Raw genomic sequence first — 25,006 nt, forward strand, 5'->3', positions numbered from 1 at the left:
CATCCTTTTGAGAAATATATCCAACATAGTAAACGGAAATGTCTAAAAAGTACATTCAGTTTATCTTTGAATAGAAAAAATTAGTCATTACATTAATATAAAAGCACCGATATAAACAAATATTGAAACCTCGTTTTGAGGTTTCTATTTTATACGTGTAACATTGAGTTGCTTTGCAACCTGATCGTGATTTCGATGACTTGACCTTGTTGGATCATCTTTGCAACGACTATTTTTTTTCTTCATAGGCTACAATATTGGAAAAGAAGAAGCATGGGTCATAGATGGTAATCTTGTATTAGGCCATAACTGCTATACATTAAAAAAAACAGAAGCAATAGAAATAATTAAAGCTACAAAACTATAATTTTCTTGCATGATCGTCGTTTGTAACATCCCTTTATTGAAAAGTGTGTTGAACCCCATTTTCAAATCCCATCCGCTAAGTTTTTGATGAAAAACCGAAAAGAGACTATATCATTAGCAAACCAAGTTTCTCAAAATTATATCCAAGTCTAGGCTGGTTTAAGGGAAATAAACAATTCAAGTTAAAGTAGTACTTGGACAATGAACATAAAATAACATAAAATGCTTTTTCCTTACAAAAACGAAGTTTGATTAGCACATAGATAATGAGTATTGTGATTGTGAAACTTGTCAGTGTTAAATATCCTAAAAAGATCAGAGGGAAATAGATAAATTTAGTTTGGTTGTAGCATTTCATAACTACAAAAAGAGCAAGAAAACATATTATTTAAAATTACTTAAATGAGGATGCAGGAATGAAAGTCAAATAACCAAAAGATTGTTTTTGGATGTTTTTTCAAAGTCTGGGATCATCTTTATAAGAAATTATTTGTAAGAACGAAACTTGACATATTTTGTCAAACAAAAGGACCATTTACGAAATTTTGTTAAACTATAGCAAATGAGAAATTCGTTGGACAAAATAACAAATAAAAAAGTAACAAATAATAATGAAAAACAAAATGAGCTGTCGGGCTTTCAGTCTCTTCAGACTTTCACAGTTCACTGTTTCACTTATTCTAATCATTCAGATAAGTAGATGACCACAAGTGAGAGAAACAAAGAGAAAGAGAGAGCGTACCAAATCCGGTGGAGAGCAGAGAGAGAGAGAGTGGACGGAGGTGGTGGTGTGGTGTGGTGCACAAAGGACTCCGGTCGGAGGAGGTGAGCCGTGATCGGTCCGGCGAACAGCAGAGAAGATAGGGCGAGCGTACGCAGGTGAGCAGCAAGGGGGAGATGAGAGAGAGAGAGAGAGAGAGAGAGAGAGAGAGAGAGAGAGAGAGAGAGAGAGAGAGAGAGAGCAGGGGGGGGGGTTGTTGGTGGTTCGACGGATACTTACTTAGATCTGGCATCTGAACCTTTAATTTGGCATCTTTGATAATCTGATAATCGAAATGCAAAACCATTGAATGTTAGAGATGAGTTTGTAATCAAAATTATTCGTGGCTCAAAACTAATAATCCTCCATTTGTGCAGATCATGAGGTGAAAGAAAGCCCTGAATCATGGACGCAAGACGGAATGTCACCAAACGAGGGTTTATTAGGTACACATTTCTTCTGCTTCTGATACTCGTGACCCTTTCTTTTATCGCCATCTTCAACCACCCCCAATTCCAAAACATAACTTCATTCTTACGACCACTTTGGGACACACCGCCACCTCCATTTCAGTACATACCTCATTACTACGCAGAAAACGCCTCCATCAACAACCTCTGCAACCTCCATGGATGGACCTTAAGCTCTGAACCACGCAACGTCTTCGATGCTATCCTATTCAGCAACGAACTCGACTTGCTTGAACTCAGATGGCGTGAACTTTACCCTTACGTCACCAAATTCATAATCCTCGAATCAAACATGACCTTCACCGGAATCCCCAAACCTCTCACCTTTGCTTCAAATCGCCACCGTTTTGCTTTCGCTGAAGAAAAAATAATTTACGGTTTCCTCCCCGTAGACGTCCCACCTTCCGATGTCCATATCGACCCCTTTTTGATCGAGTCACATCACCGGAGCATCATGAACGAGTTAATCCGACGGTCTGGAATCTCCGACGGCGATCTTCTGATTGTATCAGACACCGACGAGATTCCGAGTTCACACACTGTTAATCTTCTCCGGTTGTGCGACGGGTTGCCGTCGGTGTTGCATCTCGAAATGAGAAATTACCTTTACTCGTTTGAGTTTCCGGTTGATTACAATAGCTGGCGGGCCACCGCTCATATATACAGCCGGTGGAGTCGTTACCGCCACTCCCGCCAGACGGATCTGATACTCTCCGACGCCGGATGGCACTGCAGCTTCTGTTTCCGGCACCTGAGTGAGTTCGTTACAAAGATGACGGGGTATAGTCATGCGGATCGAGTGAAGAGAAAAGAGTATTTGGATTACTCGAGGATTCAGCGTAAGATTTGTGGTGGAGATGATTTGTATGATATGTTGCCGGAGGAATTTAGTTTTAAGAAGTTGATCGGAAAAATGGGGCCGGTGCCTCGTTCGTCGTCGGCGGTTCATCTTCCGGGATATTTAATAGAAAACGCCGAGCAGTTTAAGTTTCTTCTTCCCGGTGGTTGTCAGCGTTCACCTGAGTGAGTTTTATTTGCCGTATTTTGAGAAGTAATGAAGCAAATTCAGTTTATTTGTTTATAGATGTATTAAAGATTTGGTAATTTTAAGGAATAACAATGTTAACATTTTGGTAAAAGATATACTATACTTATAGCTAAATGTCAAACAAATGATGATATATATATAAAGTAAGATACCTTTGACCAAATAGACCAATTTCTACTTTCATAAAGTAGTAGATATGTACATCAATTAAGTACGGATATTGAAAAATATGGAAACTGAATAATAAAATCCGAACCGACTTGGATTATTTGGTTTTTTCTTAATTTGGTTTGGTAACCAAATACGGATCACTTTGTTTGGTTAGGTTTTGGTCAATTTTCACAGAAACACGATTAACCAATAACAAGTCATTAAGTGTTAATGGTAAGGGAAGTGATTTGTATATAGTAGTTTTATTCATACATAACAATTTAATTTATGATTTATAGAGTTGGGTAAACATTACTTGTGTATAGAAAAAAAAAACCATCATATATGAATTAGCTTTCAAATAGTAAACTGCATTATCTCAACGACATACCTCAACTTGTCTCAAGAACAATGTGGGAAGTCATAGAATATTTGATGTTTTGGGTAGAATATTGATATTTTGGGTATGTCATTTATGTGTGGTTTATGGTGAGGATTAAGGCTATGTTGACAGTCTAATTAAAATGAAAAGCTAGTTGCTTACTCTTAATCTAGTTCATAAAAATGGTGTTTGTTAATAACTAATTGATTAACTAGCTAAAATATATATATATTAAAATTAAATGACATGTAGAGAAATTATTCATTGTATAATTATAAGGCGATGAATCTTCTCTATTCGATGAAATATGATGCTTAGTTATATATTAGACACAATTAGGTTTATGGTTAAAATTTCCATCGACTTAAAGGGTTTAATGGTCGACATAAAGTGCAATTTTATGAAAAATACATCATGGATGAATGTACTTAGGATTATATGAGAAAACAAATATGGTGAGAGCCTGAAAAACTAATTTGGAGCGTGGGATTGAAAAAAAAATCAACCATTATTGTGAGTAGTTAAACTCGTACAAGTCGAGTCATTTAACACCCTAAAAGAGTTGACTTGTTAGGCTGACTCGATTTTGTATGTTGCTAAATTAAAATTATCGAGTTACTTCTTGACTCGTCACGAGTCGACTCAACTTGCAACTCATACGAGTCATGTGGCCTATGTATGATCGAGTGGTCCATAAGGTAATTGTGTTATACATTGGTTAATAACCTTAGTTTAGAGCAAGATTAGTATAATTGTTTTTGAAAAAAATAGAGGAGAGGAAGATAGCATAGAAAAAAAACAGTTTAACATATTAACCGAAAGTAAATTAGTACCACATAAAAGAATGAGATGGAAAGAAGAATGAGACGGTGAGAGACACTCTTTCTAAGACCCAAAATTTGAAATTAGGTCTTCTTTAGTGGTACATTATTGGTCTATATTAGAGGTTAATTGTGCTAACTTTGGTCTATAAGTATCCAAGTTAATGAGATTATTTGTTGGGTTAGAATATTATTATTTTATTTATATTAAATTTTTATTTATTTATTTGTATCTATTTAGTGATTTGTTAGTTTATTGAGTTTGTTATTGTTAATTTTATTCTTTCCTAGAGTATTAAAAAATATTCTAGTAAATGCACATTAATACATTAATATTTAACAATTCAAGTAACGAGCTTGCGAGTAACGGATCGATAACTATGCTTGTGTGCATAAAGCTATTTCTAAATTAAAGTTATTTATTTATGGATATGATTTTAGTATTATTACAAGAGAAATGGTCCAACATAACCATTTTACTATCCTACTTTCAAATAAAAATAACAAAAGAAAGTAAATAAATGACTATTTTGCAGAGGACTCGCTTTGGACCCAAATTTCCTTATAAAACTTGTGTTTTTTTAATAAAATAAAATTGATCGGTATGTAAAAGAGGCTATGTGAAACGATCATAGCACGAACATTTCACATTAGGATGTTATTCGGGTCGGAATCGAATCGGACCGACTCGAATCCGAATAAACCGAAAACCGAATAAGGGTAATTGTATGAACCGAAAACCGAACCAAATAAGCAATACAGGTTCAGTTTGGTTCGGGTATTATTCGGTTTGGTTCCAGCCTGAATAACCCAAATAACATGTACAAGATGATTAAGGAGCCGAATAACCCGAATAACTCACATAACATTTACATTGTGATTATAAATATTATATTTTGTATGACTTTTGTAGCTTATGATAAACACGAATAACACAGATTAATTATTTTTGATATATAAAATGTAAAATCCAACCACCACAATCTTAAAGATATAGTTATTAAGCAACATATTAAACACTAAACATTAAACATCCAAAACACTCAAAAATATATCTATAAGTATATAAGTTAAACATTAAACATTGCATGAGTATTTTGTGTAATGATTGATACAACACAAGACCGAATAATCAATCGTACAAGGGGGGAAAATGTGACTTTTCATATTCGGTTCGGTCTTTTTGAACAGAATAAGTCCTTATTCGGGTAACTCGGACCAAATAACCTGAAAACTGAATAAGTCTTATATAGATACCCGAAAACTGAATCGAATTGCTTATTCGGGTCTAATTCGGTTCAGTTCGGGTTTTCGGGTCAAATTCCCATCCCTATTTCACATAGCCTTTTTTTTTTTTTGGGAACTAACAAACTTTTTTTTTTCATATACCAATAATAATTTTTCTACCTAGCAACTCAATCAAATCATCTATTTAAGCACAGTAATACATAAGAATTTTCACTAAAAATATTCAGTTCCTCTTCACTACTAAAAATGTAATATGATTCATCAAAATTCATCATGCAATATTGCAAACTACTGAAAAAATGTCTATTGCCTCGTCAAAATTCATCATGCAATATTGCAATCTAATGGGGCTTCAAGCTATCATTTAGCTCATGCCACAAAAGATACATGCAAGTAAAAGGACTATCATTATCCCCATTAGTGAAAGAATCGATTCACAAAAAGAACAAAAATTTCCATACCAATTTCTAGACTTCCGGTTCATAATTTTTTTTTTTTCCGTATCGTATATAATTTTATTTATCATATTTTATTAAATTAATGTTAAAGATTTGTCTTGTAATGTGTAATTAATGTTATTGTGATGAAAATCTATTGCATGTTCTATTTTAGAAGATAAACTAAAATGTAAAGATATAAATTTCAAGAATAAAAAAAAACAAATATTAAAAGTTCATTAACATCTAAAATGAGTTAGCGGTACAATATTAAATATTTATCTTTATCCCAAAAAAATGTTAAACATCCTATGTCGAAAAATAGTAGTTGCATCTTTAAGTGGTTGCTATAATGTAAAATAATATACGATGCTAGTTTTTCTATAGTAAAAGTTATTTGGTACTGTTTGTTTTTAAAACAAAAACCACTTCATATCATTTATTGTTGCGTTGCGCAGCACATGCGTAACACTTTGGGCCTTCGCAACTGTTTGTTTTTCAGAAAACTTCTGACTTAAAAACTGCTGCGTGTGTACTGCATGTCGCAATACTAAACTAACTGCTTCAAACATCTTCACGCCTTAGTTTAAGGTAGTGTTTGTTTTTTGTCTACAGATATGCGTAGCCTCTTCTCTTTGCACCGCGCAGACAACGCGCAGACATTAGCCTTCGCAGACTGTTTGTTTTTTTAAGACTGCAAACCTAAAAATGTGTACACGCCCTCTTCTTGGCGCATATGTGGACCAGTGTTTTCATATATGCCTTTCTTAAACATCAAAATATCATATTTACCCAACTTAATTTCTAAATATCATATTTACCCTTCATAAAATTTCTAAATATCATATTTACAATTCATAAAATTTCAAAATATCATATATATCCTTTTTAAACATCATAATATCATATACGTCCTTCTTAAATATCAAAATATTGTATATGCACCTTTTAAACATCAAAATATCAATGGTAGTATCTAAAATATTCTTCATTTACAACATAATCATAAAAAAAAAAACTAAACAATCAAAATATACATTTCATAGAGAGGGTTGAAGATGAATATTTTTGTTTGTCAAGAAGACGACATTCCAACAATTTAGAAGTTCACATTCCATTATCATAGACGTAAGGATAATATCGTTAAATTTTTAATTATTATAGTAATTTTAAGTTATAAAAAATGATTATAAAATATTAAAAACATTATAAAAAAGGATTTGGGCAAATATGATATTTTGAAAGTTTATGAAGGGTAAATATGATATTAACAAATTAAGCTGGACAAATATGATATTTTGAGGTTTAAGAAGGGCATATATGAAATTCTCCCAAAAACATATATATCTTTATTTTTTTAAAGTTTTTTTTTTTAATTTATATTTTTTCCAACTTTATTAATGATAAACAATTTGAAAAAAAAATTACAAAACTTAAAAAAACGTCCGACGATGCAAACATGATATTTTTGACAAATTTGTAAATAAAGATTTATTACAATAATAGTCGTTGAAGTTGTTTATATAAATATGAAAAAAAAATCATAATATAATCTTATATTTTTTTGCCAAATTTTGTAAAATATTATTTAATAAAGTATCGTCAATTTCTCTAGAAAATATTTATGGTACGTTTTTAATGGATTTAATTGAAAAAATCGAAGTTTATTTTCGTCCATTTATGTATCAAATTCTTTGATCCTTAATTATAATGTTTAGTTATAAAGTTGTTGGTTTTTATCAAATATATACATTAATTCATACCATTTTTATTTTTATTTTTATACAATAATAAATAAAAATTGATCTAGATTGTTAACTCTTTATCACAAAGTGATAAAAATATTAAAAAATCACTTTGAAATTTAAAAAAATCAGTTTATTTATATTTCAATTTATTTTAGTAGCCCGTAGATGTTAAAAAAACAAACAATCTTCTTTTTTCAGACTGCAGACGTTCGGTCCACCTCTTCTACTGCAGATGTCCATAAATGTGATCCGTAGGCTGCAGAGATTTTGTCTCATAAAAAACAAACAACACCTAACTTACTGCAACAGTCTGCATACGTTAAAAAACAAACATATTTTTTATTATATGCTGCACCCGTTTGTTCCACCTCTTCTGCTACAGTGGATTGCAGAGGTGGTCCGCAGACTTCACACATTTTCTTTTCTAAAAAACAAACAGTACCTTAACATCTAAAATGAGTTTGCGGTACAATATTCATCTTGATCCCAAAAAAATGTTATACACCCTACGTCGGAAATCAGTAATGGCATCTTTAAATGGTTGTTATAACCGTAAACGGATACTACTTTTTCTATAAAGATGAAAACAAGTACTTCAATATCTTAAAGTCCCCCTTAGTGACACATGTTTAGCCTCAACAGAGTGCAATTTATCATCCATTGTCTTCATGCCCCGTATAATACCAATAGAAAAAATTCAACTACAATTTGGGCGATACAACGACTAAAAGTTGCAAATCTGCCTTGGTATTTGAGCTTCATGAAGTAATTCTCCGACGTATAACTATCATAAGTAATTACAGTCCATGTCCTAATATCTAGCTTGCCTAAAACCAGAAAAAATGTTTTTCTGATTGAGGAAAATAATCTACAAAACAAATAAAGTAGTATTTATAACTAATAAACCAAATAAAAACAAATTATTAAAATTAAAAGATATATATATATATATATATATATATATATATACACACACACACACTATATCTTAAACTATATACAGGGCCGGGCCAAGACGATTGGAGATCCAAGGCAAAATAAAACATGGGGCCCTTTCAAAAATTTTACGTATTCGTATATTACACTATTTTATACATATATAACAATACATTTAAATTTGTACACCATAGAATGAGGAAAACTAAAAGTAAAATGCTATTAGAAGTACAAAATTACTAAAGTCCCATCCCCTTTGTTTCTTCATTAACTTGTTCAGTTTTGTTTGTTTCTGTACATAAGTTGTTGACCTCCAACTGAAGTAGATTTATCATCGATAAAAAGTTGTTAGGTGAATTGCTTAAATCCAGAATGCTTGTTGTTGTTAATAATTAGAAAGTAGTTGAAAAAACAATACAACAAGAAAATTCTATACATATCAAAAACATAGAAATATAAATAAAAAAGAGTACCATTCATAAATCAAAAATAAGAATATTAAAATTACAAATCAAAATTAAGCAATGAAGTTCAAGAACTGTCTCTAACTCAAAAATATTAACATTTGATTATGTCTCTAACTTGAACAGCCTTATAAAAATCGAATTTAAAAAAAGAATAAGAAATTTCAAGAGCGATAGAACATATAGAGATTTACAGTCATATTATCATAAATCAATTTCACCTCTAACAATCGATTCTGAAAATTGAACCTTCAAATTTCTAGCAATTGAGAAAGAAATCCAATTGAGGCGGTGACTGGAACTCTCAATTCAAATATCTAGGCCGGATTCATAAAATAAATCAAATAATCTGATTAACTTCCCATTGGTGCTATATTAGAAAAAGGAAATCGACAACAAGAAGGGAAACAATAGAGTTTCTCGTTTTCTGAAATCGTGAAAAGAACGAGACACAATCAGTCTCTCAATTCTAAAATAACATTTGATTCACTGATGGTTGTTGTGGACGGATTCAGAAAATCAGAAAAGAATGAAAGAAATCGATTAACTTAAAAAATTGAATAAGAAATAAAAGAATGATCGTTAACTCTTGCTTTTGGAGAAGACGTCATTTGGATTTTCCATGGCAATGTTTGGATTTTCTATAGAAATCTTACTGTTGAAGAGTTACGGCGCCTTGGAATTAGGAAGTACGCCAGGTAAGTCTCGTTCTCTCCCATGCTCCGTCTTTTGGATTAGTTCCTAATCAAAGTATTGAGGTTTGAAGTACTCCAGTAGGCTAAAAATTAATGGGCTATTAGTATATAACCAAAATAACAAGTTAAAAATTAGGGTCCTGTAGCATTTGGGGGCCTGGGGCGGTCGCCCAGCTTGCCCATGCCCACGGGCCGACCCTGACTATATATAAAGCATATTAGTCATATCTTGAATTTTAAGAGCTACAAGGTACAAAGTTTTTTGTACAAAAACTATTAATACTTGTCAAAACTTTAAAGACTTGAATTAAGGAAGGTTATTAAAAAAATATTTTGGAGCAAAATAACAATTTTAAAATATTAAATCCATCAACATAAGTTAATTTACATATCTTAAGCTAGATGCCGATAATAATTAATTTACATCAAATGTATAAACACACAATATAAATATAAGTTCTAAACATAAATAGTTTAATTAAAAATGGTAATTTTTCTTATTACGTAATAACTAATAACAAAATCTAATAATTATTATCTCGTAAAAAGCTATTCGCCCAAAAACTATATATCGTCGTTGTTTTGTGCGGGCATACATCTAGTGTGCGTGTATATATATATATATATATATATATATATATATATATATATATATATATATATATATATATATATATATATATATATATATATATATATATACACACATTCACACACACTAAACCGTTGAACAAACCACTAGCACGATTAAATGATATTATTGTGATCAATAAGTCCACAGAGGGGTCAGTAGACTTCTTTCCACAAGTAAAATGCTTTATAAAACATTTTCCATATTGTAGGGAAAAAATGATATCAAACGTGCTAGATGTCTTGGACGACAAGTGACGGGAGTTGCATGAGAATGATGCATTCGTGGATGATGGAGCATCGCTTATATATTTCTTTCGACCGGGTGATTGCTTCTGGAAAGGAGGTTAGTGTTTTGATCAGGGTTCCTCATGGAAACAAAATACCTAAACACATGTACTTGAGAGTTTTTCATGCCGTAAATCAATGATATCTCGAACATAAGTTGCAATCTTGTTAAAATTATTTTCCGTCTTCTCATAGATATACATACAGAAATAGGTACCCCATGCGAACATGTTGTATTCGTTTAAAATAATTTAAAATATTAATAGTTGATAAACAATAAATATATTAACAAATAGATGAATCTGGACCCAACAACCCTCTTAATAAAAATATATTAAATTGCATCTTTAACAATATATAAAAAGCTATGACTAAAAATATGTTCTTCCACATGCAAAAGTCGTATGGATGTATTAGACTTTGTCTAAAGTGGGAAGAATCGAGCCATTAAAATAGAGTATAAACAATATATATATATATATATATATATATATATATATATATATATATATATATATATATATATATATATATATATATATATATATATATATATATATATGTTAAATGTGACTCGAGCACTTGGATTATGTTCATGGAGTATTTGGAGCACTTGGGGTTCACGGAGCATGTTACAAAGGAATAGATCATCTGAGAAAGGAACAAATCGCCTGACAAAGGAACAGATCAAGTGTCAAAGGAACAGATCGTACACAAGGGGGTTTGGAGCAACTGGAAAAGATTTGGAGCACTTGGGAGTGATATGGAACAACAAGGGAACCTTGTTGCACCATATAATAAAGGGATGGGCCAAGAGTGATGCTCTTGTGCCATGACACTCCCTCCTGCGCCATGGGGTACCTCTCTTGCGCCATGAGGTACTCTTGTTGCGCCATACATGGCCTTATTGCGCCATGGTGATGTTGTTGGTCAAATCTTGATGTTCTTGCGGCACACTTGAAGCCTTTTGCGCCATTGATATTCCTTATTACACCATTTTGAGATATTGGTCAAGTTGGACCATTTTGGTCCTTGATGAGCCATGTATACTATGAAGTCCTTTATGATGCTCAAGATCATTCAAGGATGATCTGAAGTTGGTATTAGTCAAGGATTACACCATGTTGTGCCACCATGATGGTTGTTGGGCCATTAGTATTCATGATGCGCCACTTGTACATCATGATGCTCCACTATGGCACAAGGTGCTCTACCATGTGTGTTGTTAATGCTTATGGGTGTATGACATGGAAGGATGTTCTTGAAGATGTTGCTGTTGGATTAATGTCTAAGTCCATAACTATAATTGGTAAGACTTGACCCGACCCGGCATGGTCCATTTGGGTTGCATACCATCATGCACTTGGATAGACTAAATGAGAGAAATAAGACACTTATGGTTATTAATATATTATAAGTTCTAGTATATTAATAATAAGAATAATGAGATTATTTAATTAGTATTGATCAAGAATTAATCTAGGATTAATTGAGTGATCAAAAGAAGACTAATTAAATATATGGGTTGATTGTGTAAATCATCCATACTTGTATAGTGGGCTAATGCTCCATGGATTATCTAGTTGGGCCAAAACCCATATGATGCTCCATGGATGCTCCATGGTGTATTTGAACCCATGGATCCAAGAAAATGGAAAGTCATGACAATTAGGGTTTACCCTAATTGTATAACTATATAAGCATCTTATTCTTGAGGAAAATCGGCCACTAGAAAGACTAGTATTATTCTTGAAGAGGGCTAGCCGATTTCATGAAGTGTAGAATTCTCTCTAAGTTATTCTAAGTGTTTTGATGATTGTGAACCATTTGAGGTGTCACACTTGGGGCACTAGGCACTCAAGCTTCATGAAGACAAGCACCATCAAAGAGGTATGTATTCTATCTTGTTATATTGATAGTTTTGTATGCTAGTTTAGGATAATACCTTGGATATTCATATTTGCATGTATAATAGAGAAAACATAGATCCAAGGTATTTAGGGTTGCATGTACACTTAGGAGTGTTAGAATGCTCATAACCCAACAGTGGTATCAGAGCCTAGGCTTGTTTTCTTGTTATACCTGCAATAGAAGCTGAAAAATCGAGTTTTGATGCTGTCAGCCCAGCAGACTCGCCGAGTCCATGAAGGGACTCGACGAGTCCAAGGCAAAATGCATCCAACTCGCTGAGTTGTGTTCATGCACTCGACGAGTTGGACCCCAGATAGCATATTTTCGAGTTTTTTTTGGCTAGAAATGGACTAGGAACATTACCCTAAGTTGTTTTTGAACTTATAAACTTGTTTTTGTTGTGGTAATGTTCATGCTAATCCAATTTCAAAGATACTTGTCAATAGATTCATGTTTTGTATTAGTTTAAAGGTTAGACTAATTACATGAAAAAGTTTGATTTGAATTATCTTGTTCTTATGAGTTTCTTAGATTAATAGAAAAGTTGAATGAAATAGTTGTTTTCAATCCATTTTAATCTAAGAGTTGAGTATAAAATGTGTTTGTGTAACTTGTCCTCAAGTTACATGAAGAGTCACATTAAAGACTCATAAAACTCATAAAATTGGCAAAGGTTACAAAAAAAATGAAGAGTTTAGTTCTAATTAATTGGAGTTATGACTCCATAATTTGTCCTCAAGTTATGGAGGACCAAGAGTCTCTTCATTAAATTAAATAAAAAAAATAATGTAACCTTAATTAATTCCATAAGTTATAAAATAAAGAAAAGTTAATTCTTTATTAGTTTAAAGTCTTTCATAATTTGTCCACAAGTTATGGAACTTGAAGAGTTTTTGGATTAAAACTACTTTAAATACATAAGTTATGGAATTAATTAGTTTTGAATAGTTTCAAAACTTGCCCTCAAGTTTTGGAATTTGTAAAGTTTTCTCTTATGAATACTTTAATTCCAAGTTAGCCCTTAGAATTTTAAAAGTTAAAATTCAACCCTTATACTTTATAATATTATAAGTTAATAATATATACATGTATAAGAGTAAAGTCGGTCTTACCGCTAGTACGCCTCATTCACGAAGCCGGTGTATAAGGTGGGTATAAGGTTGTTGCCTATAAAATGGCAACTTAATGGGTGTCCACTCTCACCCACCGCTTGCTTGACTGGTGGAGGGTCGTTAGCCGAACGGGTTTGACAGGACTATAATTCTCCCTTCATTAAAAGTATTAATGATAAATACTAAGTAACTAAACTCTTATAAATACCCAATCTTAGTTACTTAGGAAAATGTGAAGAAGGTGCTAATCCATGAAATTACACTTTGCACTTTGTTTAAGTCGGTTAGTGGAGCGTGTGTGGTTAACCGGCACACTAACTCGTATTTAACAAGGTAGGCAAAGGGTAACTTAATGTTTATCATAGTATCGATGGAGCGTGTGTGGTTAACCGGCGCATCGATTGAGGGATAAACATTTAAGGGTACCAAGTAATTTGCATGGTTACTTCACACCTTGTTTTGTGATCCTCGGCATCCCAGTCACAAAACCTGAAGGGCACACTCGAGATTGAAACATGCCATTGAACAGTTCAATGAATCTCAAAAGATCTAGGAATTTCAAATCCAATTAAAACCTAATAATACATTTCGTTTATCTTGGTGGAAATTGGTGAATCGTCATTCACCTACCTTCAAATTGTTTTATAGCTTGGATTACGGCATACCTCTTCTAAGTTATAAAATAGTTTGTTGGGTCCTAGCCTTAATATTTCATATTGGGTGTCATATTAAGGACTTTAAGATCAACTATCTTGAATATCTCCCAAAACATGTCTGTTTTAGACATTTATGATCTTCCCAAATCTCTTGAAACAAGCATTCCTAATGAAGATGATGTCCCATGGATATCATACTTCTTTCTCCTCCTCCAGTTATTCTCCCTAACCCACAAGTTCTTGAAAAGTTTAATATCACTCAAGCCCCATTGGCAAGGCAAGGTCTAGGTGTGATCATATCTTGGAGATGTAGTCACATATTGACAAGCCGGGAGAGAAGGGTGTCAAAGTCTTGAGAAAGTTGGTGGTTCAACTACTTTCTAAGTCACATAGTGAGTTCTTTTGGAACACCTATGAAACAGACTATGACAAGACCCTTAATGATCTTATCTATTTGTTAAGATCAACTTCCTCAAAACTTGATGGACATTGACAATAGTGACACAGGAAATCCAGAAAATCATTCTCTTCCCAATGGAAAGGGATCGGCCATAGTCAACTTGGTTGACGAAATGGTAAAGAGAAAAGTCTAAGTCTGTGATAGTCTCGTGTACCATTATCAAAGGGTCCATATGTTTATATTGCCAAAGGAAGGGGCATTGGTTGCGAAGCTGCCAAGTTTACCTAAGGATGTTAAAGTCAATAAGTTTGACTCTACTTCAGGTAAAGTCCACTAATCTAACTCTGTTAAGTTTCTATTCTGAGATTCCTGATACATGATGTGACTGGGTCACATGGTAATGTTTTAAGAATCAAAGAAAAGTAAAGGAACTTAAAGAAAGAATATGCTGAATCTGATCGCATAGATGGATTTCTATCGCGTAGTTTGAAAATCGGATTCTTGAGCTACTTCTTAGGAGTTATGAGATATTGCTAAGGAATAGATAACAACAGGTTTTCATATGGATTGTAAGGATAAGTTTATCCGCATAGTTTTAAAATAAAAGAAAATTTTTTATTTTAGTTATTTTAAAATATCCTTACAATGACATTTGAGGAAAAATTGTTGCTTATATGATTCCATTAATAGCAAGAGTGGAAGTATGAAATTGATTCTTTCATTTGTGGTAATGTCTAAATTTATCAAATAAAGGAAAGATTCTCGTCACCCAAGTCTCAATTGGACCGGAACTTGGAATCATGCAAGGTGTATAGCATGATGAATGAGAACTTTCAAGTATTGGAAAATTAAGACTAATTACTTATTCACATGGATGTGTGAGTCAAGTAATGGACTAAGGGATCGAGTACATAGTCATGTGCACTGATTAAGTCCACCACAAAAGATTAATAAGACCATTCGTCATAGTTTACTAAAGCTCAGTAAATATGATTATACTTACAGGCTTAAGTGTAACTCTGAGACATTGGAAAAGGTTCCAATGTAAGGCGGAGCGAATTAGAAGAATCAAATTAGGCAGAAGGATAAAAGTTTCTCAAATCTGAAAAGATGGGAGAGTACTTTAGTATCAGTTTTGTGATCATCTTAATGATTAAGAAACCATATCAAAATTTGTTCTCTAAGGAAGTCTTAGTGCATTCTTATGACTAAGAAGAAGGGATCTTGAATTGTTGAAATGGTTAAATCAAGAAGATGAGTCATACTTCGTTCCAATACAAGTCTTAGAGTCATACTCCAAGATTGTAATTTAAGTGACATGTCTTTAAGAAGGTTTAAAACACTTATCAAATGTAAGAGTAAAAGTTTTCTACTCTTGTACATTTGAAATTGGTAAGTTGTGATGTTTTGGATAAAACAAAGACCAACTAAGGCCAATTGTGTGAAGTGTTTGTCTTGATTAGAATCCGCACTATCTCTTGGATGTTTGAAAAGGGAGTCTTATAGGTAAGAGGACAGTGGGAGTCTTAAAGGCCTTGAAAGTCTCAAGAACTAATCAAGAATGAAACCTGAAGTTCCTCACTAGCACACAACTTGAGGTTTATAACCTATCGTGTTGACATATTCTGTGCCCATTCTAGTTAAAGTTAGCTTTGCATATGAGTTCTTAGAGTTCTCAAGTGGTTGCACAACAACTTGGAAGCAATGGCAGGTCCTTGAGTTGCCAGGTGGCAAGAAATTAAGATTGAAGTTCAATCCATATGGTTTTGGATTTGTCATTATCTTTGTCTTATGATTATGGTTTTGACAAATTCATATGGGTAGGAACTCATACACCATATAAATCTAAATGTCATAAGGTTTTTCTTCGATTCATGAAAATGATGGTGAGGAAACACTTTCACTAAGTAGATTTTAGTTAGATAGCAATTGTGATATTTGCATTCTCAAAGTCGTTAGTGGAGCGTGTGTGGTTTACCGGCACACTAACGTGGACTTGTGAGAAGTGGCAAAAAGGTCTAACCATTATGATTACGGCATCCCTCTTCATAATTGTTTAGACACACAAATGTTCTATCTAAGGGAAGGTGTATGATTTTGATAAAGTTCTATCAAAACAATCCAGTATCAGAAATCTGAACTTTAGGAAGAAAGTCAATAAAGTATTGATTTCTAGAAGTCCAGCTGATTTCTGAGTACATGTCAAAGCTAGTGGGAGCATAAGTGTTATGCTAATGATCATCATGTTAGTGGGAGCATGATAATTATGATAAGTATTGCAAGTCAGCAATGTTAATTATAGAAAACAAAAGGTTTCAATTGGGAAAAAGTTGTTTTGCTATAATTAAGGGAGATGAAATTATACTTCATCTCAAATCTATAAGCTTAGATCGTGAGGTTTTAATCATTTAGTCAAGGATATATATGAATTTCATGTTGGAATGGCTCAACATAAGGAAATTCTGTATATGGGTCCATTATTTGCGTTCTAAAATTCGATTATGATTACGACATCCCTTTTCATAATCTGAATTATGAGAACTTGGCAAATAGAAATGGAAATGTTATAGCAAAAGACTAGTTTAGTCTTTATGTGAGACATCATGAATCGTGTCCCATATGCTTCGGATATAGGATCGATTACATGTGCTATAGTTATCCGTTCTAAAAGTTTCCAAATGCCTAGGGCATTAAGAAGGGAAAAGGTTTAGAACTGGATATGACTAAAAGGATTAAACAATTATCGAGGAAAAGCTAAGGTTTACCAAAGATTGGTTGCTCAAGGACAATTGGAAGTATAGTGATAATTCTGGAAGGACCATATTGACATAATCTGTAAGGAGGCAACTCTTGTTCAGAAATGATAGTCAAAATGAATCTGGAAATGTTTCAAAGTCAGAAATTTGAATCTGTGTAAGATTAAGGAAACTTAATGCAAGAAGGATGTTTCCAAGGAATTGATCTCCTTTGGAATACTCTGTAATGATTGTTGCCAAGTCTTTCTGACTTTGTGCATAATCATTACAAGAGGATCAATGCATATAAGTTTAGAATCTAACAGATTTCAGTAAATGACATGAATTTGGAATTCTTGTATTTGCAGTAAGGATTTGGGAGTGTGAAAAGAGAATCATTGAAGTTATGTTCAATTGATCTAGTTCACAAAGTAAAGATCATAGACAAACATAGTATGCATACTTGGTGTATGGCATGACTAGTGTTTAGAAAACATAGTGCACATGCTTGGAGCATGGGACAACTATTGTTTTAAATTCAAGAATAAAGTTGATAGCTGAAACAGTAGACAATGAATAATGTGTAATCATATGGTGATAAATAGAAGGTGTTTTATTTATGTTCATAGGTTTTGATACCATATTGGATTCAGTTATTATTGTGTTTCACTTTGCATGTTTTAACTTCCCGAATAAACTTGGTTATTCTTCCGGAATGACTAAGTTATTCAAACCATTCATAGTTGGTCATATGTTGGAAGTAGATATGAATTAAGACTGTCATGGGTTGGCTTGTAGAGGTCTAAGGTGTTAGACAAAGGGCTACAACACTCATGAGTGCTCATAAGTTCTGAGTATTGGATTCAACCCGCGCTCATTGGAATCACTTCATGGATTTTATCACGGGTGATCATGAGACGATAATATCTTATATTCTTCAAACCTAGAGATATGAGTTGTTACTATGAGTTGGTTGTACATTGATTGCACGAAACCGCATTTGGTAACTCGGTGCTATAAAACGTGCCTTTGTGTATGATTCAACAAGTAGTAGAACAAGCCATATGAGTCGAAGTTTATCCATTCCTTTTACCTTCGGGATAAAAGCGATATCTGTGGGCCCCTCGATGATTTGATGGTGACAAATGGAAGTGCTCGGCCGAGCCAGGACTGATTTGATTTGTTCAATTAGTCAGTCGTCATAAATCGGAAATCGGGAAACAACTAATTGACAGAGAGAATGATTATAATCCATGTCTCAGTCCATATGATATCTAGAATGGAGGAATATATGATCCCTTATCTAATGGACAAGTCATTGACAAGATCAGAGTTCATCTACAAGGTCAGAGTTCGACAGAAGCTTTTGAGAGCTACGATTGCCAGTTGGTTCCTGAAGTCATACGCAATAATAGTTTTAGACTTATCCAAGTAGGAGACTGTTGGATTAATGTCTAAGTCCATAACTATAATTGGTAAGACTTGACCCGACCCGACATGGTCCATTTGGGTTGCATACCATCATGCACTTGGATAGACTAAATGAGAGAAATAAGACACTTATGGTTATTAATATATTATAAGTTCTAGTATATTAATAATAAGAATAATGAGATTATTTAATTAGTATTGATCAAGAATTAATCTAGGATTAATTGAGTGATCAAAAGAAGACTAATTAAATATATGGGTTGATTGTGTAAATCATCCATACTTGTATAGTGGGCTAATGCTCCATGGATTATCTAGTTGGGCCAAAACCCATATGATGCTCCATGGATGCTCCATGGTGTATTTGAACCCATGGATCCAAGAAAATGGAAAGTCATGACAATTAGGGTTTACCCTAATTGTATAACTATATAAGCATCTTATTATTGAGGAAAATCGGCCACTAGAAAGACTAGTATTATTCTTGAAGAGGGCTAGCCGATTTCATGAAGTGTAGAATTCTCTCTAAGTTATTCTAAGTGTTTTGATGATTGTGAACCATTTGAAGTGTCACACTTGGGGCACTAAGCACTCAAGCTTCATGAAGACAAGCACCATCAAAGAGGTATGTATTCTATCTTGTTATATTGATAGTTTTGTATGCTAGTTTAGGATAATACCTTGGATATTCATATTTGCATGTATAATAGAGAAAATATAGATCCAAGGTATTTAGGGTTGCATGTACACTTAGGAGTGTTAGAATGCTCATAACCCAACAGTTGCATGGCGGATTGTAATTGGTTGGCACCTTTCATGAGCATATGAGCCAATGGGCTTGACCCATTAGGGTTTTAGGTCTGATCCCTCAAGTATAAATAGGGATGCATGCAGAGTCATTCTTCTTGTGCCTTGTATCTTGAGTTCTAGAGTGATAGGCGAATCTCTAGTGAATTGTACTTGTAACCTCTGTTTGAGAACTCTGAAATAAACAATACTCCGCTCTTACCCATGGACATAGGTCACCTTGACCGAACCATTTAAATACTATGTATTTGTGTGCTTATAGTTTTGCTTGTTATCCACATTACTTCCAAACAAGGGTCATCAGAACTTGTAATTACCAACCATTTTAATGATATCTTATAGTTTCCTCAGAACCCGAAAACTAATAGTGGAACGTTAGATCTAAATTTTTTTTTGGTCTAGATGAAATATGACAGTTTTGTAATTACCAACCATTTTAATGATATCTTAGACTTTTTAAAAATATCATAGGGGTATGTTAGACATTAAAATTATCAGTTTCTTAATAATTATTTAAATTATGAAAAATTTCTATCTCCTTATTTGTATCATCTCTCTCTCTCTCTCTTTCTCTTTCTTTCTTTCTTTCTTTCTCTCTCTAACGCACACACACACTTATATCTTCATCGATCTAGTTTCTAGATCACTGTCATCAGCCTTCCAAGCGTTGCCTTCTGCTTTCCTGATTGTCGTCATTCTCGTCAACACACCTCCAATATTTCCATTTTGAATGTCGAATGCTCTATCTCTTTGTGATGCAATAGTCTATTCAAGTTGTATCGCAAAACATCGACGAATAATCCATGATAAAAGAGATTGATTCTGGTCGTGTTCATCTCCGATTGCAGCATTGATTGTTGAAGACTTAAATCGTATGGTTGTGGATCCACTAAGTACTCGTCGTCACATAATTCTCCTCAAACTCATACGGTACCTTGTTTCTTGTTTATATCATATCCTCACGCTACGTAAATATGTGCATTGTTTGTTTTTCGATTTTGGTACTTGAAAGTTGTAATCCGTATCGACTTTTCTTTATTTAATTTGTTCTATGGTGTAGAAGATGTATGATCTTCCTATTTGTCTTTAAAATTATGTGAACCTGGTGTTAGGTTTATAAAGTAGATCGATTTGGTTTAGAAATTGGTGAGTTTGTTTGTAACATCCATAAAATTTTGAAAAATTTAAAACTTTTACATAAATCCAAAAAAAATCAATATTTAAAAAATGATTTCAACATCAGAGACATCCAAAAATCGTGAAATAAAAACATGAGGAGGCACACGATCAAACCTTCGCCTTCATTCGATCCTCAGAAGTACCTGAAACATAATTCAAATCTGTAAGCCCAAAGCTTAGTGAGTTTCCCTCAAAATACAAACACAATACAAAAACTAGAAGAATATCACAAATAGCATGCATTCAGAGCCTTATGTTTGACTGGAACGCCCCCACCGCCCTACAGTCTATCTGGTATGCTCACAAAACCTAAAGCGTGACTGGTACGCCACCTCGGGCCTTCAGTCTATCTGGAACGTTCTCCGGGCCTTCAGCCTGAATGGTACGCCCTACTGGCCTTTAGTATATCCTGGATGCCCTAGATCTGTTGGCCTTCAGCACAAAGCAGGTTATCCTCAACCCACCCGCAAAAAACATGTTGACATATACAAAACCATTAAACAAATAACCAGTCAACAGACAAACAGGCAGATCTTACATATTACTAAGCATAGCGTCATCCTATTACCATGATACAAATCTAACAAATCACTACAATACTCAATCATGCAATAATTAGGATAACAATCCAAAAGGGTTGGCCTTGGTGCATTTAACCCAACAAGTACAACGAGGAACACTCACCTTACAAGTAGTGTTGAACTGGTAGAATCCAACTCCAAACTCAGCTTCGGACTCAAATGCCTACAACCACTTGATGGCCGACTACATCAAAACCCTGAAATACCCAAAATGCCCTCAAGAGTCTAACTTGGTCAACCATGGTCAAAGTCAAAGTTAACAGTCAAGGTCGCCGAGTTTTCTCAGCTTAACACATTCAGTCCTTTTTCATCAAGTCTAACACTTTAAAATGTAGATCAGATACCCAAGAGCTGAAAAACCACGTAAAGGTTCTAACTTTACATCCATGCATGTCACAAATAGGCCCCAACACTCAAACAAGGTTTAATAAGGGACCTAAAACATGAAGGATGACTAGATCTTGATAAAGCTTGAAACTTTAAGTCCAATGAGGCCACAAAACGTCCAGATCTAAAGTGATAACTTCATGAAATACTCAACCCATGAACAAACCCAAAAATGAGCCAAATATGACAATAGACTTCCAAGTAAGAGATCTAAGCAATAGTGTAACACCCCGAGATTCAGGTACATTTATTCCACCCTTATTCTTTGTCAATTGGTCATGATTAGTCCTTGAGTGGAGGAAGCCTTGCAAGTGAGTACGCTGGGCGTACCAAAGGGGTATGTTGTGCGTACATATGCGCTTATTGTTGACACGGAGTCGCTAAGGTACGTTGGGCGTACCCATAGTTATGCCGGGCGTACCCAACCTAGATGCAAAACCCTAATAAGACTTGTGCACTATTTAAAGGATGCTAGGGCTCATTTCTCAGCTTCCATATCAGTGAGTAAAACCCTAAGAGAGAGCCTTCCATCATCCTTAGTGAGTGTTTGTGTTCTTGGAGCTAATAATGCGTTGGTGTGTTATTGAAGAAGGAAGAAAGGAGCTTGTGGAGACTAAAAGCTTGAAGTGCAAGTTTGGATTTGAGATCTATAGAGAAAGGAGCTGCATTTAGAGGTATAAAGTTAAAAACCCCAAAGGTGGAGACTTTATGAGTGTAAGGTGCTCCATGTCCGAGATCTATCCCTTTTTAACAGTATTTGTGGTCTAGATCCATAAAGTTCCCATCTTGGTCGTTGATATGAGGTCATGCTTGAGTTCTATGCTTTCTAGGGTTAGAGAATGAAATGTTTGGGTGCTAGTGACTTATTCAGCCATGCAAAGGCTTAAAGTCATCGACTATGGTTTAAGAGGCTTAGAAATGATCAGATCTAAAAGTTGGACGTGGGTCTTAACTGTTTAAGACCCCAAGAGCTAAAGGACTGAAACTGGGTATTACACCGGGCGTAATTCCAGTACGCGCAGCGTAAGGGGTGGCGCACCCCGATCCTCTGAAGGTATCGATTACGCTCAACATACATGTTTGGTACGCACAGCGTAACCCGAAGGGTTGACTTTTGTTGACTTTTAGGGTTTGGTCAAATTTAGGGTATTTGAGCCATGTGAGGGGTAAAATGGTCTTTTACCCTCATGAGAGTATTAAGAGAAGGGATGGTCTAGCCTTGGGAAATGTGTTGATGCCGAGTGTTTATTTCATATGATTTGGCGGACGCTAGATCTTATCCCATGGAGTCCGAGGTTTTCGAGATTTACGAGTTACCGAGCTATACGAGGTGAGTTTTCTCACTATACGTTACCTAGAGTGGTATTTATGTGGATCGGAGGGTCTTATGTGTTATGTATGAGATTATATGAATCTATGTGCTATGTGATATTTGTATGTTATATGATTGTGTAGACCGGACTGGAAGGTCCAACGATACAGACAGGACCAGAGGGTCCAACGATTTAGACCGGGCCGGAGGGTCGAACGAGCTACGGGACTGGAGGGTCCCGCTGAGACACATCGACCGGAGGGTCGTACAGTAGCCTCGAGTGGCGTATGTGTTGTATGTGGTATTTTGGGGAACTCACTAAGCTTTATGCTTACAGTTGTTGTGTTTTGTTTCTCAGGTACTAGCGAGGACCGTGGGAAGGCGCCGACGTGACCCATACAAATTAGAGAAAGGATTTGATTTCTTGTGATCTTGGGAAATGTTATATTTTTATAACTATTGTTGAATACTTTTGAGAATGTTTTTACTCAAATTTGGTTGTTGAAAAATGAAAAATTTGTTTTGAAAATCTCGTCGTTACAAGTTGGTATCAGAACCTTGGTTTGAGGGATTCGGATGCACCTTCGGGCGTATTTGAACTCAAACTGAGGATTTGAGAGATTTTTTTTAAAAATAAAACAAGTTTTTTTAAAAGAGTAAAAGGTTTAAAAAGAGAAGACCAGAGCAGTGTGTACGGTCAGCCAGCGACCGAACGGTGAATCCCCAAAATACCCTTACATTATGTGTTATATGATATGTTATGTTATGCATGCTAGAGTGGCCTTGGTATTCGTATTAGGACTAGAGTGGCTTGATCTGTGATGCCTTAGCCTAGGTATCAGTTAGGAGCTTATGAGAGGTCTATCGGAGGGTAGCCAATGCATAGCGAGAATAGAGTACTTGCGATCTGGGATCCAAGGAGGAGGACTTGGGGTGAATGTTGATGCGGTGTGGTCGGTAGTATAGGGCCCATACTACTAATGACACCGGATAAGTGAGCAGACCAAGTAAGAATCCTTTGGATATTGGAGGATGAGTATGGTTGCGTTATCAAGTGCGAGTATGCTCGATCAAGTCTCTGATATTTTTATGTTGTATTTCGGAGGCATCATGGTTAGGACACGACACACACCTGGGAGCAATGGTGTCAGCGATGAGGAGATCTGTCGATTGATTCATGAGGAGGTGGCCACTGCCATCCGGGCTGAGATTCTATAGATGTTTGGGGACATCAAGACCACACTGATTGAGACCTTTGACGAGCGGTATGCAGCGGTGACTGAGGCTGCGACGGCTGCAGCTACTGCTGCTGCCAGACCTCAGGGAGGTGACTCGTTGTTGTTTCGGGAGTTCAGCAACACGAAGCCACCAGAGTTCGATGGGAAGCAGGACCCGATTGCTGCGATGAGATGGATCTATGACATCGAGGGATGTTTCTATACGTTTTCTTGTCTAGAACACTTGAGGGTATGGTTCGCTCTGAACCAGCTCCGCTTGGGAGCGAAGGATTGGTGGAAGTTTGTTACGGCGAGCTTCACTCTGGCAGAGATTTCTGAGGTGACCCGGGAGAGGTTCACCGCCATGTTCAGAGACGAGTATGTTCCCCCAGTGGAGAGGGAACGGTTGATTAAGGAGTTCTTGACCCTCAAGCAGGGTACTGATTCTGTTACAGTTGTTACCAGGAAGTTTCACGAGAGGGCGATGTTTTGCCCTGAGCAGGTGTCTACTGAGCAGGCTCGCATGAGCCGGTATCTGAGTGTTCTATGGAGAGATATTCGGGAGTTCGTGGAGAACTCGACTTACCAGACACTTGCTGAGCTCCAGGAAAATGAAAGGAAGAGGTAGATTGAGTTGGAGACTCAGGCCAGGGAGGAGGCCGAGTCACAGAGGATGGATCGGCAGCCGGCTCAGTCTCAGCCGACAGCCAAGCGGGCTAAGCCCGTTGATTCGAGATCTGGGAGCGTGAAGGGCCGCACTTGTAGGAAGTGCGGCAAGAGTCATGAGGGGTCGTGCAGGGCAGGGGTATGCTACAAGTATGGGAAGGAGGGGCAT

At 35.2% G+C, this 25,006-nt stretch overlaps 1 protein-coding gene across 4 annotated transcripts; it reads left to right on the top strand.

Moving 5' to 3' along the window:
• The first annotated feature begins 1,014 nt into the window (after positions 1-1,014).
• On the top strand, positions 1,015-2,735 carry LOC145008664 (beta-1,4-N-acetylglucosaminyltransferase family protein). Of its 4 annotated transcripts, none has more exons than XM_078967262.1 (3): positions 1,015-1,245; positions 1,504-1,572; positions 1,722-2,735. In XM_078967262.1, the coding sequence occupies exons 2-3, from the start codon at positions 1,548-1,550 to the stop codon at positions 2,621-2,623; spliced, it is 927 nt and encodes a 308-aa protein (XP_078823388.1). In that variant the 5' UTR covers positions 1,015-1,245; positions 1,504-1,547; the 3' UTR covers positions 2,624-2,735. The 4 variants fall into 4 exon arrangements, with proteins under 4 accessions (XP_078823388.1, XP_078823389.1, XP_078823386.1 ...); XM_078967263.1 differs by having other exon boundaries at positions 1,017-1,245; positions 1,700-2,735; XM_078967260.1 differs by having other exon boundaries at positions 1,017-1,245; positions 1,504-2,735.
• Positions 2,736-25,006: the final 22,271 nt, after the last annotated feature.

This window comes from Lactuca saligna, chromosome 8 (genome assembly GCF_052625555.1).
Source record: "Lactuca saligna cultivar CGN05327 chromosome 8, ASM5262555v1, whole genome shotgun sequence".
Classification (NCBI taxonomy): domain Eukaryota; kingdom Viridiplantae; phylum Streptophyta; class Magnoliopsida; order Asterales; family Asteraceae; genus Lactuca; species Lactuca saligna.

Coding starts and splice junctions, on each gene's coding strand:
- LOC145008664 (XM_078967260.1), top strand. CDS start 1,532: ATGGACGCAAGACGGAATGTCACCAAACGAGGGTTTATTAGGTACACA.